Source organism: Camelus bactrianus, chromosome 34 (assembly GCF_048773025.1).
Source record: "Camelus bactrianus isolate YW-2024 breed Bactrian camel chromosome 34, ASM4877302v1, whole genome shotgun sequence".
In the NCBI taxonomy this organism is placed as follows: domain Eukaryota; kingdom Metazoa; phylum Chordata; class Mammalia; order Artiodactyla; family Camelidae; genus Camelus; species Camelus bactrianus.
The window spans coordinates 19,713,669-19,734,931 of NC_133572.1; the positions used below are offsets into that span (position 1 = coordinate 19,713,669).

The following is a 21,263-nucleotide window of genomic DNA, read 5'->3' on the forward strand; positions in this document are numbered from 1 at the left end:
AGAGAAGGGAACAAAAACTACAGAAAGCATCTCCGGATACAGTACAAGGATCAACCATGAAGTCTAAGACTGGGGGTTAATTCTGTGCTTTATCAGGCCAACAGAGCGTCAAGAGAAATGATCATGGCTTTCCAGTTAATCTCAAAAGGCACGACAAATGTACCTGCTTCTTTTAAAGTGCCGCACTTCTGATACATAGACGTCCTCAAGGTGGGGGCCCTTACGTTATACAGTCTTATCTTCTCGATCCGAGAGTCAAAGACTCGAAGCAAAGGATCTTTCTCTTCCCACTGAGACATGATTTTATTATCAATAAAGGTGGCAAACATCTGTGTTTCAATGAAGCGTGAAAGAAATGGCAGGTAAGGCTCAGGCTGGTCAGACAGAAAGGAAGCCTGTAATGAGATAATTAGGAGATTATTAGTGCAATGAGACCATCTCAGGACTGCGTGATAAATCCAACAATTATCTGTTGCTGTCATCATTCCTTTTTCGTCTTATAACACACAAAACGGAAGCTTTAAAAATTTAAAAATCTGCTTTCCTTTCCTTTCTTCTAAATTCATAGAATTTAGGTCACTTAGGTCTTTAGCACTGATCCTACCTTTCAAAACCGATTTACATTCTGGTCCTCACGGCCATTATGTAGAAAAGAGGGCACCATTAATGAGAGACGGTGGATCAGTTGCTACATGATCGTCAATCATCCTCTTCGCTTACCGTTAAATTTGACCCCTTTCCCCAGTGAGCTGTAATTTCTTCTCTCTGTCCCCAGCCTCTGCCAAATACCTTCACGTTACAAGGCAGTAAATGACTGACTGATTCAACAGTGACATATCCATATACACATCAGCAGTAACCTTAAAACACCAACAACATGGACTTTGTGCTTATGGGTGAAGTCTTTTTGTTCTTCAAGTTCTTCTTAGGCCCCCACAATTAGAGACTGATGGATGAGTGTTAATCCAAGATCACACTTCATCCAGATCTGTGCTGACAGAATAGTCTGGGCCTTAACAACTAAAAAAAGCGTTGCCTGAAAAACCATCCAAAGCAAGCGAAGCCTTTGGGAAACATGTACCACCAGCCACATGTTCCTGGTACCAGCTTGTCTGCTGCCTGGAACAGTCTGGTAAACTGTAATCAGGCTCTGATTCAAAGGTTTCTTTTTTTGCCTTTGGTTCTTCAGGTCCATGTGTGTAGAGGGATTCTAGTCACAGTGTGACAGTACCTGAAATTCGGATCACTGTTTCAGCTGCTGGGCTGGTTCTGCTTCCCACCCTTTTGAGAAGGTGCGGTGAGGGGAAGCCAGAGGGGAAAGGGGAAGGGGAAGTTCTGATACAAGGCTACTCTCCTTAATACTCATTAGCTCCCTCCTAGCATATTCACTTTTCATTCTAAAATTTAGGAAGCCTTTAAAAAGCTCCTTACTGAAATCCATTCATTCAATTTAAGTGCCTCCATAGTTCAGATGCAGCTACATAAACCCAAAGAGCCACAGAAAGGTTCACAGTAGTTTCCGGAAATCAGTTCACCTCTTCAAAAGATATTTTACAGATAAATATCAATTTTACTTTTCATACAGCAAACAGCCTTTCTTCCTAAATGGACCAAATGTCTGGCTTTTGCTATTCAGGTCCTTGTGGGCTACAACACTTAGGTCAGCAAAGACTTGTCTCCAGGACGAGTACGCGGTAGTCCTGTAAATTGTCCTAGTGAAAAATGAGATGATTAGAAGCCTTCTGGAATCCAACACAAAACTTTCATTTCTCTAGGGGTTATATAAAAAGAATTCAATTTATAGTTTGAAGCTACATAAAGATTAAGAAAGAAGAAAGTACCAGTGCTCGATTTAGATAAGAATTTGAATTGCTCCAAGGATAAATCCTGAGTATACACAGATTAGCTCCAAGCTGGCCAGGAAAACAATGTGGGAAAACGGTTGAGCTCAACGAGAAAGGAACCTCAGAGCAGACTGCAGGCTTCTGAATTAAATACGTTTTCTCAAACATAAAGTGCATCAGAACTTAACTGTTCAATGCAGTTTATATAACTCATCTAAAAAAATCTCACGACATCAGAAAATAATCTTTTATACTGCCTACCTTCACAAAAATATTTCATTAACATTTATTTGTCAGATACGCCAAGATTGTAGATTAGACTCCTAGAACATATCAGCCCTTCTGAGACGTCTTCCATGACACAAAGATACCACTTAGCAAAAAGCCATGATTCATTCCAACAGCAGTATCATGCCTCGGCATTCACAGAAGCAAGGGACTGAACTATCCCCTAGAGACCTGAAGGAGTTAGTGCACACCCTTAAGTGCTTCTATTTGAACGAAAATATGGTGAATACGTCAAGGAAACTGGCAGAAGAATACTCCACAGCAGACCTTAGAAAGAAGCTTCAAGTTCAGCAGGACAACCAAAAGATGGTGTCATTTTCTGCCTTCCCATTCCAAAAACTTTGGCACAGAGCCTTAAAGTCATAAAATCTAATTTATTCATTTTCTTTCTCTTTTGATCCTAAAATGAGATAAAAATTTACCTTTTAAAACTAAACTGTTATCTTTACATGGACAGGTTGTGATTTCATTATAGGACAAAGACAAAATATAAGAATAAGGATTTATTAGAAAAGAAATTAGCCTCATTTAACTAGACTTGATCCTAAACTATGGGTAAAGAAATCTCTTACAAGGTCAGACTGTGTTAACAGATTTGAAAGACATGTGAAATTTAAGAGTTTCTATAATTCAAGCATCTTCAAAGTACAGAAAATCTTAAAATGAGGTTAAAGGCAAGTTAATACATAATTCAGTGAGAAACTTAAGGAACTAGTTTATTTTCCTGTGAAATTTTTAAATTTAGTATTAAATACTAGTAAAGAAAAGCTTTTTTGGGGGGAGGGGTTTAATAGAGGTACTGGAGATTGAACTCAGGACCTCACGCATGCTAGGCATGGGTCCCACCACTGAGCTACTTCCCTCCCCACAAGAAAAGTTCTTAATGGGAAGGGAGAGGAAAAAATCTGTACTAAAAAGAAGTTAACAAAATCTGCAACATGCAGCCCACTAAGAGCCGTAGGAAGGGAAACTCTGGTTCTTTTACTTTGTCAAAGTTCTGCATCTGCTCCCGGTTGGTCAGCCACGACTCCATGTCCTGGGCGGTCTGGATCACAAACGCTTCATAATCTGCAAACATCTGCGTGAAGCGGTTGGCAAAGACCTCTCGGAGCTGCACGTTGAGCTGGTAGTCCCTCAGCTCTGCCTCCTCGCACTGCAGTTTCACGTCCTTTTCTTTCTCACCCAGAGAGGCCGAGAGGTCCACCTGCCCCACGGCGACACCGGTCCTCTGGGCCAGGGCCTGGAGGCGGGCGATGGTCTCGTTGCCCCTCAGCAGCTCGTACACGCTGATGCTGCTCGCGGGGACGTTGCCATTCTTCTTGTCGTTGACCAGGTCTTTGAGGACCAGGTTCTTCAGCTTGGTGGCGCTCTCACTGCAGTGCAGGCTGCCCTCAGGGGGGATCCCGAACTGAAGAAGAACTTCAGACAGTTCCTGGATAAAATCCACTTTATTGGGGAACTGCGGGAATTCCTCAGGCAACTCAATAAAATGGTTGTCAATATCCACAAAACACAAATTCGCCTGAAAGCGAAAAAAAAAAAAAAAGAAAGAAAGAAACACAAAGGTTTTAAAGTAACAGAATCTTATGTTCTAAAATATTCTTGCCCACTATTATAAACAAAGTCACAGGTTGTGCTGCCTTCTACCTTAACCTTCTCAAGGGTAAGAGTATTATATTCTTTAAAAATAAATCTCTGTTGCCAGCATTTCTCCCTAAGTGAGGAAATCTATTATACATACATATTTAATATATAGGAATAATTTTCCCTGGTTCTCATCAGTTTATTGTAATCTGGACATGATTCTGTAATATATGGAGTCCCTTCCTAAAAGGTCAAAGTGCAGATTCAAAGGCACGAGGTAAAATAAAATGCTCACCGAGCTTGAACTTCCTATGCCATTCCGCTGCTCTAGCATCATTTATAATTAAGAATTAACAATCACTGCTAAAACTTAATAGCTATAGTACCTCAAAATTCAATGAAACTGGCAAAGAGCAGTCCAGTTCACAGAAAAGCCACACATTTTTACTTTATCCACCATCAGCTTCAACCTCTCAGACAGTAAAAGCCTTTCAGAAGTCATTAGACAAACAGTAGGAAGCAGAGAACAGTGGTGGAGGCCAGTGCTTTGAGAACGATAAAATGATTAACCCTTGGATAATTAAGAGTTCACTTGAATATTTTTGAGTCAAAGAAAAGAAGAGGCAGATATAAGAGAAAACTTTTTTTGAGATTGCTTATTCTCTAGATTTTGAATAAAAATAGTTTTTAAATTTTTATTGTATTTTTAATTAATTAATAATTTACTTATTTATTCATTCATTCATTTATTTTTTTAATGGCGATAATGGGGATTAAACTCAGGACCCCATGCATGCTAAACACGTGCTCTACCACAGAGCTATCACCCACACCCTAAAAAGACTTTTAAATATCTTCCAAGTAGATACAGAAAATTCAAGAGACTAAGTACCTAGATAAAATTCTGATTATCCCTCGGGTACCTGATTATAGTATATACTCAAAAACAGTATTTTACCTTTACTGTTCATGGCGTCTTAACTGGAACAAGGTTGTCAGGGCAAAGGTCGCCCACCGCACAGAACTGACCCTGACTGCTCTAGTAGCTGAGCATAAGGCATGGGGTGAAGACAGCAGAACAGGAAGCCTCACCCCCGGGTTCCTGGTCTCCCCACTCCCCAGCCGTACCCGCCAGGTCAGCAAGGAGAGAAGTCACACTGCTCTCCGAGCCTGAAGGCCAAGGTGAGGTGAGCAGAGGAGGGCAGACAACGGGGCCCATTACTCTTCTCTTGATCCCTGTTCTTTAGATTCGGTGCCGATGAGCAAGTATAGAGCAAAGTTCCAAGTTAAGCTTGGAAAAAACCCAAGGTTCTCCCCCATCCAAAACCAGAGAATCAGCAGTGATTCTTCAAGCCTAAAATAGCCTTTGAATCCAAACTTTTAACCCTGCAGATGAAGAAGCTGGGGCCCAAGTAGGTAGGTGACTTCCTGACACCTGTTCTAGCAGCTTTAAGGGATTTTTTCCCTCCATTATGCCTCATCGCCAATGTCAGTGGTTTTCTCTAAATAAAGTTAAGAGCAAGTCACATCTTGCTGAAGACAGTAGTGCTACTTACAGCTTTATTTAAACCCACATCTTTATATATGTTTTCACAGTCGCTAGAAACTAGAATATATTGAAAGGCTTAAAGGGAGAAACTAGGTCACCATAATTCAAATGGATGATTCAATATCTTTAAAAACAGAAGAAAAAAATTCCTTAACTTGCTCATCTAAATGTTAACCAGCAACCTCGCACCACTTACATTTGGTACTGCCTCCTTCGTTAATGCCTTCCTGCTACCCCTTACCCGTCTCCTCCCCCTGTGAAAAGAGGAAATGATACATTTGGGGAAATTTCAAAGCTTGTTACGCTCATGTCATCACGGCTGCACAGAAAATGCAGAGCGAGGCGGGTGTTCCAGCACCACAGCTACCCGCCTGTCGTCCTGTTCCCACCAGTCTCTCCTGCCCTCCTATGTTGGCCTGGAAGGGCCCCAACTGGGGCTTTGATTATCAAAATGTAGAAATAGGAACTGTGAACTTGTGTTATAAAAATTTATTGAAGAAAACCCCCAAAAGTCCTTTTCCTAAAACAGATAAGAACTCTATACAATAGGGTATTCTGATAAGGCACTTTCTTGCTTTTAATATCATTCAATTAAAAAAATATTTTAAAAAGCTCAAGAATGAAAAATATACTCAACATCTCAATCTTATGTTGTTTTAGGACTAAAGAGTTCTATATTTTTACTGATCAACACTGCCCAGAAGCCTTCATAATATGTAATCACTCCAAAGCAAAACAAACATTCCCTCAAAAGCAAGGGAGCAAAGATGTGACACTTAATCATTTCTCCTGCGATGAAGCCTTCTTACGTGTCCCTATGCTAGAGGCATTTTTTGAGTTCCTCTGTATATATTCTTAGTTCTTTCATTCCTCTTACTAACTTTTTTTTTTCAGGCTGTGTTACTGATATTTGTAAATGTCTTATTTTGGAAAGGAGAAATCAGCTGTTAAATGTGATTTCTTTATCTAGACGTCTCCCAGTGGTGTGTGAGACAACCATTTGCTGAATGAATGAATAAGGCTCGGAGAAATGGTCATTTGTGGAACCTTAAAAATGCTGGTAAGAGGAAGAAGAATCCAGAATGTGAGACCAGGGCAGCTCTCTACGTCTGGGGAGGGTTCTGGTTTCTCAACAGCTGAAGCTAAGCTGGCAGAGAGGGAGGCCAGAGGACAATACGTAATGTTTCCATAGCATTTTAGAGTAAAACATGACAAAAAGTAGCAAAAGCAATTGTTTCACTTTCTCTCTTGATTTTTTCATCCACCATTTGCTGTAAAGAGAGCAAGAATGGTAGGAGGTGAGGTGTATCAGTCTGTGCAACCAGTCCTTGGGGCGATACCCTTCCACCATCACGCTCACCCCCCTTCCCAAAACCGTGTAACAAATGGCTACCTGTGCCTGTCATTTTGCAATCATGGAGCAAGTGAGGGGGTGGTTAATTGTAAGTCTAATGGTAGTCTAATTATAGCTACATTAGCTAACAACTAAAATCATGCCTTGTTAAAATAATCATTTCATGAACTTACCATTTTCACAACGATTCTAAGAAACCCTCTCTCACTATTTTTAGCTACTATTTTATTTTACTGCTTTTAGGGACAGTGGTGGGGGTGAGTATTACTAGTCATTTTTTTTAAATGGCTATTTTTATAACCACTTCCTCCCCCAAATTATGTGGAGTAGATTATCTCATTGTAAAATGACGCCAGAGCAAAGTGACGCGCTGTTAGCCTTTTCTTCTGACAGTCAGGCACCGATGTATGCTTTCTGTGCAGAAGCACTGCTGTTTTCACAGCTAATTCAGGTTGCTTTGTACTATTCTACTCTAGGAACAGATGAGTATATATATTTATTAAACGATGTTGATTTAGTGAATGAAAAATTAGAAAATCACAGACATTGCTCTAAGAGCTTTCAGAATTTTTAAGTTTGTTTATCTTCAGAGTCAGAGGATACACACAGACCTAGAGACAGAAAGATTCCCTGACAGCAAATACGTCAAGGTGGCATTCAGAAATTCCCAACAATCACTACTCGTGTAAAAAATGGGAAGGTAATATTTATGCATCCAAGCAAATGTCATTTAATTAACATACAAATAGAGATCAGATACTCAACAGGAAACTAAAACATGTCACTGTTTAAGTCTTTAAAACAAAATGCATTTGGCTAGTCTATTCCTTTTTCCCTGAAAATTTAAAGGACTTACTTCTTTGAACCAACAAGATACTCAGATTAATAAAAGAGAAAACATGAGAGCTGAGGTATTAGAAAAAAGAGGTGCAGGAGGCAGACAGAAGCAGAGAATGTTCACACACTCAAAAAGAGCAAGACAGTTTGCATGTGTATTTTATATGATCTGAATCAAGCTATCTACCCCTGAACAAAAATGTTAATTTTGGTAGGGAAATATTCATTAGAATAAAGCAAGCAATGGATGATTACAGGAATCATTTACTGGGTGTAATGGCTGTGGCTCACTGTGTTATTTTAAATTCACTTATTAAAATGAGAATCTCTATGGGAAATAAGAACAAATAAAAGTGAAGAACAGCATGAAAGATTTTATTAAGAAAGGCGCTAATTAAGTGGTTAATACTATAGTGCAATTAACCATGCTACGTTTTCAACAGGCCACTGGCGCTCTCATCAATAGTTCATTCAATGGCTTTACATTTCGGTTCCGAGTACCATCAACAACAGCTAAAAATTAGATTCAAAATGCTTTCAGGAATTCCTGTTCATTTTCTTCTGAAACAGCATTTGAACAAACAACACACAGAAGGCACAGGAGAAGACTGCTAGGCACGTGCTTTAATAAACCGGGGCTACCGAAGGTCAAAAAACCAAACCAAACCAAAACAAAAAATAGTCAATTTAAGGTGGCCTAAAAGCTAAGGGTTAGAATTTTTATCTCAACAACCTAGCCAAGCTGACATTTAGAGAAAGTTGGTAACTAGCCTTACCACTACTTACAAAAGCTACTAAGGTATTTAATATTTCCATGATCCCTATCTTGCTGAAACAGGATACTTCTCATTTCAGAGGTCAAGAATCAAATTCAACTCAATTAATACAATGAATTTAAAGGATGTTAAAGCTGGGCTGTACCACTTAAAAGCAAAATTTTAACATGAATAGGAGAAAAGAAATGAAATGTAGTGAGAATAAAGCAACTTGATAATACTCATCTATCGCTCCATCTTCACAAATTTATGGCTGTGAAAACTGGCCACTGTCCTGCTCTGAGCCATGTTTAATGAATGACCATAACCATTAGGAGTCAGGATCACGTTCTGCGGCTGAGCCACTGCCCGACACCTACTTGGAGATTCGGAACAGCCAGAGACTCAGTTGGACAGTGACAATGCTATCTAACAGAAGCAGCCCTGACCTAAATCGGCAAACAGCAAACTTTTCATGATTCATCGTAAGTTTTACCTCTTGAGGAAGTTCTAGCTTAGAACGGTCAGTTCCTTCTTTTGACTGAAGGCCCATCAGATAAGGGACAGGAGCGTCAAGAAAATGCAGCAGAGAAGCAGGCAGGATGGGCACATAAACATGCTGCCACTGAAATGGGAACAGAAGTGTGGTGATGCCTTCGGCCACCGTCATCAGGCGCTGATAATCTGCACAGAACAACAACAACAAAGAAAACCAGAGGGGAAGATTCCAAGTCAAAACGTAGTCACTGCATTCAGCTTGAGAATATCAACTTCCAGAACACGATTCCTGGGCTCATAAATAAATCAAATGTTTATGACCACGCAGAAAAGAAGTCAGCTCTATCCCCACACAATTAAAGAGCTAAATGGTTTCATTTGAATGGTTGTAAGCGGGCATGGGTAGGTGAGGAATCAAACTCACCATCAAACTCTTTGCTTCTGAAAACACTGGTATGTAAACTTACGTTCCCTTAAAAAGTGAAGGGAACAAAAACTAGTAAAATTGCTCTTGGCACTTCTCCCACTGAAAATGTGTAAGAATACTGCTACTGATCACTTTTTGTATACATGCATATTTACACAATCCTCAATTCAGAGGCTTTTTCTTGTATAAATACTCAAGGCTACAGCCTACAGTTATACTGACTCTATTTATTTTAGCCTTCACTTTGTGGGTATGAGGAATCAACAGACACATGCATTGATACTCACACTCCCTAACCTCCAACTCAAATCTAGGGACAAAGTGAAAGCTACCAGAGAATTAAAGGTTGTTTTTCGTTGTTGTTGTATTTTGTTTACATAACTAACTTATCAAAACTCAAAACTGTCCAAAATATTAAAGTGCCCTCTTTTCCCCCTCCAGTTTTATTGAAATGTAATTGACATATAATACTGAATTAGTTAGGTGTACAACAGGGTGATCTGACACACGTACATACTGCAAAGTGATTACAACAAGTACGGTTAACATCCATCACAAATAAAGTGCCCTCTTAAACCACTCTGCCATGGAAACTTCTACATACGTATGTCTATAGTCCCCGTTTAAACCCCTGCAGGCAGACATACTTCAGAATTCAGATTTTTTTTCTTTAAATTTAGAAAGGTAATAATATTGTGCATAAATCACATACTTGAAATATCCAGGCCAGCACCCAGTAGTCAAACACATTAATATTTCTGCAGCAAACTATATGAATGTCCCAGTAGGGCAGATAACCAGAGAATTTAAATAGGGTCACTTTGGCTCAGTTCTGATTTTGCCAATAAATGAGTTACAAAAATAATGTTTGGTTTTTAGAATTCTTTTGGATTTGAGAATTAAAGAGAACAGTATCGTGGAATTGTAATAATTCACAGAATTTACTGTGTACAAATACAGTAAAATCTGAGGGAGAAAGACGTCAGGGGAGTCTTTTTATTTTTTATTTTTACTTATTTTTTAATTAACTTTTTAATTGAAGTAGAGTTAACGTACAATGTTGTGTTAGTTTCAGGTGTACAGCAAAGTGATCCTGTTACACATACATACATATATACACACACACATACACACATATATATATTCTTTTTCAGATTCTTTTGCATTATAGGCTAGTACAAGGTATCAGATATGGTTCCCTGAGCTGTACAGCAGGTCCTTGTTATTTGTCTGTATTATATACAGTAGTATGTATATGTTAATCCCAAGGTTAAGGGAAACGAACCAATGCTACTTGGTTTGCATCAAACTCAAAGAACATCTGACAATCAAAAATAGGATGTTGTCAATTAAAATTTTTTTCTTGTGTTGTTTTGTAATTTGTTAATGACTGCCTTTAATAGTCTACAATGGGATTTTTTTTTTTTTAACAATGGGATTTTGGTCATGAATCATCAGCTATCTACAGCCCAAGTGTACTTAAAATTTTCTTTATTTGACTCATTATTAAGACTTGAATTTTAGATGAAAACCTGTTTACAGGAACACTTCTAAAAAACAAATACCAGGCGGCTTGGGGGATGGGCTCAGTCACACGAATGCAAAGAGCTGACCCAAAGAGCTGAGGTGGGGATGCGGGGATACAGGACATGGGGGAAGACACGGACACACACATGAGACCAGCAGAGGCCCAGAGAAGAATCCGGGCCAAGGCAGCTGGTACATGTGCAGCTGAGGGGGTGAGGGACAGGAGGGATGGTGAAAAAGAGCAGGTCATCAGCTACCTACCGCTCTGCTAGCGGTCAGGCAGGTGTCCGAGCCGCGGGAGAGGGGGCGCTTTCATCAAAGCGGGCTGAGGATGGGGAGCTGACCCGAAAGCCCTGAAACCTGTCCAATGCCCCAGGTTTAGAACCCGCGGCATGGTCAGAATCAACCGCAGCTCTGCACTAGGACAGGACCCGTTATGGGCGCTTGCCTCAAGGGCTCTCTCCTCCACTGTGGGCTCCCTGAGGGCAGAATGCTATCTGTTTTATCTTACTTTGCCCACAAAGCAAAGGGCCTAGCTCATAGCCAGGGCTGACCAAAATTTACAGACGCTACTGAGTGTTAACACTTTTCTTATTGCAACAGAGTCCTAGAACAAAATGCATGAAAAAAAGGAGGAGGGCACATACTTAAGATTCTATAAAAAGACCGAATCCAGGGAAGCGTCCTTAAGATTCTGCTGTGTGGCCATCCATTTTACTCAAGGACTGGCCTCGTTTTTATTGTTGTAACCTCAGCACTTAGCACAGTATTTGGCACATAACAGATGCTCAAAAATAGTTTTGAATAAATAAATAAATTAGTGGGATAAGACTATATGATTTTGGTGGGTATCCACAACTTCAACAGACTTGATTAGATTTTGCCCGCATGAGATTAAAGAACCCCAAATTTTTCAGTAGAAGAAAAGGGTAACTACTCAAACAAGAAGCTATTCACTCAAAAATCACATTTCCTGGATATCCATGTATTCAGTTAGTTATGTGCATGCCCAGGCACATTATAAACAAAACTCAAATACCTATTTACTAAGCCATAGATACTGTTCATTACACAGAGAATTGTTACCAAATGACTCATTCCAACTACGGATAAGTAGACCTTATAAGGATCAGAACTACTGTTTAGAAAAAAAAAAAATCACTTTAATTCTTTTTCCCCTCCTCTATATTAAAAATGTAGAGACTTTAACGGCGAAATATGACACAGGTCCTTCAGAGTGGGAAAGGACTCTCAGGAAGTTTCCACAGCTTTATGGAAGTTGACTAGAGAATGAAAACACGACGTCAGCCCACGAGAAAGCCGAATTCCACGTTTCACTCCAAGGAACACAGCTCGTTGAAAATAAGAGAAAGAAAGAAAAACGTAATTTCATTTGAATATTTCATGACTTGACTGTATTCAAAATGTACAGTGTGTACTCTATGTAGATGTGTCAGCACAGATATAACTTGACTGCTCTTGTCTATATTTGCTAAATTTTAAAAACAGATATTAGTTTTACTGGAGGTTTCTATGGAATTAAATAAAATTCCATAAAATAAACTATTATCAGGGTTTTCTTTGAGGGGGGTAGTACTGTTAATTAAAGATTAATTTTCTAGGACAATCACTTCCTTAATAAGAGGTCAATGTTTCTGACACAGTTTCTTAAAAAACAAAACTAAACTAAAAACTAGATTTTAAAAAAGAATTACAGTTTTTGCAACACTAAATGGGAGGGGAAAAAAACCACATAATAGTAAATAATTTAAAGTAGGGGGATAGTCTTCCTCCAATTCCTTACCCACCTCCAACTTGAAAATACCTGACTTGAGAATAATTTCATAAGAAAAAGGAGTGAGAAGATTCATTTGATTAAGAAATACTTGATAATTATTTATCCTGCCAATGCTCTTCGGTCAGGAACCCCAGGAACACACCTGAATTTGAACAAGCTGGGTTTATTACTAGTGCAGAGGGAGAGAGCCTGCACCCAGGGAACGGTGGGACGACTTACAAGAGGGTTTGGAGAGGGCCTATTATAGGATTTGGGCTTTGTTTGGATAATTTTGGGCAATTGTGAAAGTGAAGATTTGCTTTGGACTGGATGCTGTCAGAAATCAGGGCAATTCTATGACTGGGTACCTCAATAAATCTGATGTATGGGGAGGTCAGAAAGCTGTAACTGGTAAGGAAGTGAGGAGGCAGTTACTAATTTAGGAGGCGGCTGGTTGGTACTTTGCGGGCTACACCGTGACCCTGCTTGGAGTGCATGGACCTGTGAGGCCATTTATGATCCACAGGAGAACAGCATGGCTCAGCTGTGAGCAGCCCGTCCAGCTGCAGCGACAGGGAGGCCTCGCTGTGAGGGCTAGCTAAGCTCCTGGGTGTCAGAGGCTGCTTTTTTCTTTCTCAATTACAAGCCAGATGCAGGTGAAAGGCTCGGGGTTTTACGCAGTCAGATCCTATGTCAGTGAGGTCCAAATTCACCCCGTAGGTGGTCTAGGAAGTGGACTGGACCCTACGCATGCTCTGCTAAAGCGCGCACACCGTTAAGGTCTGCCAGCAGAGGACGCTGGAGAGACGCCGCAGGAGGGAGGGGCGCCTGTTCCCGGGGGTGGAGCGCAGAGGGCAACGCGCAGTGTTTGGGGTGTTCTTGCTCCTGCTGCACGGCTGATGAGTGGGGCGGATACAGGAAGACATCTCAGGGTACACTCCCCCGGCCACATGCCAGAGTGGGCGGTCTCAGGGACTGGGCCCTCCAACACACACACACCGCACACTCCGATCTCAGTCCCAGCGGCTCCCTGACAACTCCTGTGTGCCTGCTCGCCAGCCACAGCACACGTGTACCTGCGAGGTTTGTCTTCTGCTTGCCCAGTGACCGAGCATCAGCTCTGCTCTGGCCCAGGCAACCCACTGACTTCCACCAGCCAATGAGCTGCAACCACACTTTCTTCAATGACATATGAACCTCAGCCTTGGGACACGGGCCCCCCTTCCAAGTCTGTCCTTCCTAGGGTACCCTTTATAGTTTCCTTCATGTCTTTATAGTTCCTGTCCCTAATAATTCTTCCTATTACATTCCTCTGTTTACTGTATGGTTTCATCTGTCTCCAGATTGGATCCATGCTGAAAGGCAGAGGATCTTAAGCAGTCAAATCAAATCAAATCCCTAGCAGCTTGGCTACCTTATTTACTGTTGATGGGGAAAATGTTCCATCTCAAAAAAAAAAAGAAAACAAAAAACCCACAAATTCTTTAAGTAATGGCAACTAGCTTCTTGGGCTATTTTCTTGCTTTGATTATGGAAAACTTTGCATGGGAAGTGAAAATAGGTTACATGTTTTCCCCTCTTCTACTAGACACTGAAAGACGGAGCCACACGGCCCGTTCTCCCTTCGCCACAACTCTGCCCACTTGCTGGGGGAGCTCTGTGTCTGCGCTCCTTTCCAGTCCTGCTTTCTCAAGATTGGCCAAAATGCCACACACTTTTTCATCATGCAGTTACTTAGCAGTAACAAGACAATTCTTTTTAACTGAATCAAGAAATAAAAGGTAGCTTTCTTTTTTAAGCACGCTTTTAAAAATTCAAATAGTTTAGGAAAATTCCTTTTTCTTTGGTACTCAAAGTGATGATTGTGTAAAATAAGTTACCTTCACATTTAAGACAGGCCTCAGCATGGCATATGAGGCTTTTCGTAATTTGGCCCTTTCTTACTACCGCAAATACAGCCAAATCATCTGCTTGCAATTCATTCACTGAATGTGACATGTTTTCACAGGTCCCTGTGCCTCTGTACACCGTTTTCCCTGCCCAGAATGTCCCTTACCCTTGCAGCACCTGGCTAAGTTCCACTTTCTCCTTAGGCAACAGTGCCTTCGGAGAGCTTTTTTATGTGGAGTCCCTTCCACGTGCTTCCACAGTGCCCCGTCTCTGTTTCCATCACAGCAATTACACATCTCACTAAAACTATCAAAATTCTATTATAATTACCTGTTTGTGTGTCTCCCCTCTCTCCCCGACCAACCATCTTCTGCTGGAAAGCAATGACTATACTTGGAAATCTCAGCATTTCCGGCACTTGGTACAGGGCCTACTACACAGTGAGGGGTCAACACATGTGTACTGAGAAGTGAATATGTTAACGTCTAAGGCTGTTACACTTGATTATGTTATACGATAAAACGTACCCTCAAAAGCTTGCCTGACAGTGGCACAGGCACAGACTGTGAGATGGCCTGGCTGCCAGCGTCTCATGCCCTGGTCTTGGGCCCTGTCCACCAGCATCACTGTGGAGAATCAGGTCAGCCCCACAGGGCAATCAAGGGGCCTGGGGCTGAGCTGTGTCTGGGGGCATAGGACACACACTGCAGGCTAAGGAGATGGCTGAGTGACACGGGGCAGGTCCAGTGCTGGCTGGTGGTGCAATGCCCCAGGAAAAGGCCACGCCTAATGGGGTTCACGCACCGCGCAGCACTGCCAGTGGAGGTGTGAGGACGGCGGTGTCCAGCACAGCCCTGCTGAACATCCTGATGCAGCCAGAAGTCACTGACTGGTTACTAACTAAGCTAGGCTGGCTTTGAGGCCTTGGACCCAGGCATAATTCAGCTCATCTCCTTAGCTCCAGAAATTCATCTCAGGTATTGCCAAGGATGCCCTAACAACAGAGAACCTGACTCTTGCCTTGGTGAGTATGTCACCAATGTCTTTGAAGGAGCTGCACAACTTCACTTGAGCCAACCTAAATGTACTTTTCTGTCCTCATGCCAACCTGTTTTCATAATAAACTTTATTTTGACCAAAAAAAAATATTTAAAAAATCACCCTCAATGATGGGTGAAAAGTGAGCTACATTTGCTTATCAGATTGACAAAGATTAAAAAAGAAAATCATAGCAAAGGTGTGGAGGAAACGATATTCTCATGCATTGCTTTATAAAGGTAGCGTAAATTGGTAGGGCTTTCCACTTGGCAATATCTATTAAAGACCTAATTAAACACAGAATCTAACTCAGCAATTTATCACATAAATATACAAAAACATATGTACATGGATGCATATGTATAAAGTGTCATGTATAACCAGTACATTGTCTGTAATACCCTAAGGATATAACAAAAGGGCTAGATTTATGGCCAGTTATATAATTTAATATGAAGCCATTAAAAGCGGATCTATATTATTAACACGGAAAACCAACATATGTTTGGTAGCATCAGGAAGCAGTCAGGTACTAAAAACTTGCTAAAATCCCACTTCTGCATACATGCCCAAAAGAACTGAAAGGAGGGTCCTGGAGACAAACTTGCACATCTATGTTTGGAGTACCATTATTCACAGGAGTCAAAAGGTGGAAGCAACCTTTTGTCCATCAATGCGTGAGTGGATAAACAAAATGTGGTATATGTACACAATGGAATGTTTTACTGAGTCTTAAAAAGGAAGGAAATCCTAACACCTGCTACAACATGGGTGAACCTTCAGGCCATTATGCTAAGTGAAATAAGCCAGTCACGAAAAGATAAACATCGTTTAATTCCGCTTACATGAGGTATCTAGTCAATTCATAGAACTAGACCCACAATGGCGGTTGTCAGGAAGGGGCTGAGAGGAGTGGGTTTACTGGGTAGAGAGTTTCAGTTTTGCAAGATGAAAAAGCTCTGGGGATTGGCTGCACAACAGTGAATATAGTTAATGCTACAGAACTTTTCACTAAGCAATAGTTAAGATGGTAAATTTTATCTGTTTTTTTTCTTACCACAATTTTAAAACTTGCTGAATCTAATATATATGGAAATAATCTGTGCAAAGAGTAATCATCCCAGAATGGATAATCTATGAGAACAAATAATTTGAATCTGACTTGAAAAGGATTTTTTTTTAAATTTATTTTTTGTTTTGTTTTATTTTTCTTTTGGAGGGGGAGGTAATTGGGTTTACTTCCATATTATTTACTTTTAGAGGATTGAACCCAGGACCCTGTGTATGCTAAACATACACTCTACCACTTGAGTTATACTCTCTCCTTCAGAAGAATTTTTTATTTAACATAAGATGATGTTTTTAAAAAGTATACATATGTTTCAAAGTCAAATAGGCTTGCAAAATAGGTAATGAACTATATATTCACTGAGAATTGTTTTCTATATTAACAGGTCTTACTTAATTTATAATTTTAAATAAAAATATAGTTCCATATAAATATATGCATATCTATACATTCATAAAGATATAATTTTCTAACACTCATAAGGACCTGTGAAAACAGTATCTCTTACTGCTTCAACAGAGGTTAAAACAAAAACATAGTATTTACGTACATACTATGTACTGAAATTACTTAATGGTGGTTAAATATAGTCGGTAAAAGAGAAAAAAGATCTGGATTGTTTTCCTATTTTACATTTTTAATAGTTACAGTAACATGCCTAGCAGTTGTTATACTCTACAATAACTGTCACAACCAATCTGTTCATTTTAATTTTAGTTTAGTGATCTTTTTTAAAAAGTTCTATTTATTGCAGTGTTGTGGACTAGGGCTCCTAAACTAACCTAAAAATGCTAAATAAAATAACTGTAAAGGAACTATATTCAATATCCTGTAGTAACCTATAATGAAAAAGAATATGAAAATGAATATATGTATGTGTATGTGTGACTGAAACATTATGCTGTATGCCAGAAATTGACAAATTGTAAACTGACTAGACTTCAATTTAAAAATTTTTTAAATTAAAAAAAAAAACTGTAAAACACACAATATGTGATTATATGAATTTAAAGAAAATAAGGGAAGTCATGGGAGGCCAGGAACAAAATGGCAACAGGAGTCCAGTGTCATAAAGCAGAAGAGTCTGGCTGTCTCTGGGGCGTTTTACTGGAGCTTCGGTTTTACTTTTGTGTATGTTGAGGAACAAAGTCCAAGAAGGGCTGGAATTCAGATGGTAGATCCTCTTGTATAAAGCTAGAACCAAAAAGGGCAACAACCTCAGGGAAAAGAGATCAAGAAACGAAAAAACAAAAACAAAATGGTACAACAAAAAAATCTGTACTGCCAGGGAAAGAAAGTTGTCTGTCCTGGCCCTGATCCTGGGCAGAAGGGAGAAAAAAAGCATCCCTGCAAACTCGTATCTACTGGCTAGTTCTCAGGAATGTTTGGGGCTCTCGTGCCATCTGTGTGGCCCAAAGAAAGACTAAGGTGAGACTTTTAATTTAAAACAAACCTGTGTTGCCAGTGACTTCGGGTGCCTGGTTAAAGAAAATACAAACCCTTCTTGAAGGAATAAACCCTCAATTCTCAACTCATGAGATACTAAATTTATCTGAGAAAGAATATAAAATATGTATGTTAATACGTTTAAAGAAATTAAAGGAAGAATTAGGAGTAAGACTATTTATAGGACCACTGAAATTAAAACATCAAAGGAAGGGTTAACTGGATTAAACATGGGTAAAAAGAGAATTAATAAGCTGGGAGATAAATCAACCAGCATAAAGCATAGGGACAAAGAGACAGAAAAAAAGGTTGAGAGATATAGATGACTGATAAGACAGATTAATACATTTAATTAAAGTTTCAGGAGGATAAAAAAAAAAAAGACAGATGGAAGTAAAATATAGAAAGATGGCTGAGAATTTTCCAAAACTGGTGAAATATATTAACCCTAAGTTTCAGGAAACACAATGAATCACAAGCAGCACAAATAAAGAAACTCTCATCTAGATAAATCACAGTCAAAATTCAGGACACCAAAGACAAACAGAAAATCATACATACAGCCAGACGGAAAAAAGACTTCTGGTCAAGGAAGGACAATCAGGAAGGTTGTGACAGATGACTTCTCAATGGCTACAGGAGAAACCAGAAGACAGTAGAACACAATGTGCTGACAGATAGTGGAGGGAAAAAACTTATAACCTACAATTTAATATCCAATGAAACCATCTTTTAAAAACAAGGACAAAATAAAAACACTGTCAGATGAACAAAATCTAATAGAGAATGCCACCTCATTTAAGGAACTTCTAAGGATATACTTCAGGAAGGAGGAGACTGATCCCAGAAGAAATACCTAAGGTTCAAAATGAAAAGTGAATTTTCAAAAAAATGGCAATTATGAGTCAGTTTAAACAAAGCAAGCATATAAAAGAAAAATACCTAATCTTAGGAACATCAAAATTCTGACCAACTGTAGTAAGTAAGCCATGATGGGGGTGATTGGCGTCAAAGCATTTTTAGAGTATCTGTATTTTAAAGATTCTGATTAATACGACTAACTGTTCATGTTAAAAATCTCAAAATTTACCATTAAGAAAGAGAAACAGAGCAAATGTCATCTACACCAATTAAATGGAAAAAAAAAAAGGAAATGAGAGAAAACATTTCAATTATTTCAAAAGAAGGCAAAAAAGAAAAAAAAGAGGAAGAAAAGCAAAACAAATAGTCAAAATAAATAAAAAATGTTTAATTCTTAGAACTGAATAATGAAAATATCAGATACCAAGACTTGTGGGATGCAACTAACACAAGACTCAAATGCTAATATTTGAGGGTGAAGGTAGGGTGTCAAATAATGAGCCCAAAGGAAGTAAGAAACAAAAGCAGAAATTAATAAAACAGAAAACAAAGGATACAATAGAGTATAAACAAAGGTAAAAGTTAGTTCTTTAAAAAGAATAATATAATTGACACATTTTATGGAAAAAAAATAAAGAGAAAAAGAGAGAAGGCACAAATAAAAGTATTAGGGAAGAAAAGGGGGACAAACGACAAATACAGCAGAGATTAAGAAGGAAGTATTAAGACTTTATGTCAATAATCTGAAAGTTAAGAAAATTACTCCTAGAGAAAACAGAAATGAACAAAAACTGATACAAGAAGAAACAGGCATTTCTAGGTTGGTGAACATGCTGAGGTGCTGGGAGGGAGCTGTGCCTGGAGGGGCATGGGAGCTCTGTATCCCCCCCACATACCTCCTCCTAAACGTGTCTTCCACTTGACTGTTCCTGAGTTGCTTCCTTTATAGTAAATGGTGACAACAGGTACAGTGCTTTCCTGAGCTCGGTGAGTCGTTTCAGCGAATCATGGAGCCTGAAAGGGCGCTGTGGGAAGTAGCCTGGCACCCTGCTTGTGGCTGGTGTGTGAAGTGAGGGCAGTCTTGCATAAACCAAGCCCAGAAGCCTGTGGAATCCGATGTTAACTCCAGGCAGTTAGTGTCAGGAGTGGACTGAATCGTCGGTATCAGATCTGACAGGTGTCTGGGAGGAAAGAAGCTCTCATTTGGTGTCAGAAAACATAGGATTCAACAGAATGACCCAGCCTCATAGAAGCATGTGGTTTAGGAAGAGAAAGGATCAAAGGGCAGGGGATGAGGAACCTTTGATTCCTTGGTGGCTGTACGGTCAGCCATGGTGTAGAGCAGCAGCTATGCTGAGATAAGCTACTGAAGGTAAAAGTTATCGATGGACTTTATTGATGGATCCAACTCCTGGGGAGTTGTTTCGATAGATGCGTAAAGAAATGCAAACCAATGAGAAACAGTGAAATAGACAATCCCTTGATTACTGTTACCTGTAATAGCTAAAATGAAGTTAAGAGGGTGCTGGGTCAGACTCTGATGCTGGGCCAACTGGCTTCAGAGCTGCCTCCAAAGGGAAAAACTATTCGGGGACAACAAAGCACACCAAAGTCCACGTGGCGTGTGGGAAGGGCAAAACCAAGAAACTACCGAGACCGGGCGCTCAGTATGAAGGAGCTGTCTCGTTTGGTAAACTGGTATTCTGAGGAAGCTTTACTAACAAGGACCAACAGAGAAATTTAGGAGCAGGATCCCCACTGTTAAATGCTGCAGAGTGGCAGGACCCACAGCTACGGGACAATCACAGATGGCTCTTCATGATCCAGACACACAGCGGGTTGTTCCCGAGGGAACAGCCAGCCCGGTGCACTGGACAAAAGCTCCTGTAAAGTCTGTTTACACTAAGAAGGGGGACTGCCCGACTTCCCCTATAAAAGTTAAGCGGGACACCCCAGGTGAAGGCACTGACAGTGTTCATATGCAAGCCTTGTGGGGCTGGCATTATGATAATCGGGATATTCACAACCAAAGAGGCCAATCCCCAGGTCATGGTAAGTACCGTGGGCCCCTCTTGCATCAGCAACCCACGTAACCCTACAGTCAGAGAAGCCAGTCTCAGCTTCCCCTCATGAATTTTAACAGATGTTAATAAAGACATTATATTAATTAAAAAGCAAATGTGGGGGGGGCAGAGGAAAGAGTCAAGAGACTGGTCTCGGCAGGGTGGAAATTTTTAAACAGCTATTAAGGAACTGGGTGAATAAAGCAAATATTGATAGGGGTGGAAAAGAGGAAAAAGAAAGGAGAGTGTCAAGGGACCCATCCTAGCAGGATGGACATCTGGATGGTTATTAAGAAATGGGATGCATAAAACGGACACTGATGGGGATGAAACAAAGGTCTTAACGCAGCACTATCTGAGACTGGGTGGATCAAAGGGGCTCCTGCTGGTCCCCCTACATTTAAGGGCCTATTTACCCAGTTTGGAGGAATTTAAGACACAGGAAAAGCAATGATT

General features: G+C 40.1%; 1 protein-coding gene across 6 annotated transcripts in view; it reads right to left on the bottom strand.

The window, feature by feature from the left end:
* The window catches only part of DENND5B (DENN domain containing 5B), a 157,214-nt gene that overhangs the window by 59,684 nt on the left and 76,267 nt on the right, over positions 1–21,263 (bottom strand). For all 6 annotated transcript variants that reach the window (XM_074357616.1, XM_074357617.1, XM_074357618.1 and 3 more), the window contains 3 exons: positions 8,708–8,895; positions 3,118–3,654; positions 164–395 (listed from right to left, as the gene is read on the bottom strand). In XM_074357616.1, the coding sequence (XP_074213717.1) occupies positions 164–395; positions 3,118–3,654; positions 8,708–8,895 (957 nt within the window). The remainder of the gene's footprint in view (positions 1–163; positions 396–3,117; positions 3,655–8,707; positions 8,896–21,263) is intronic.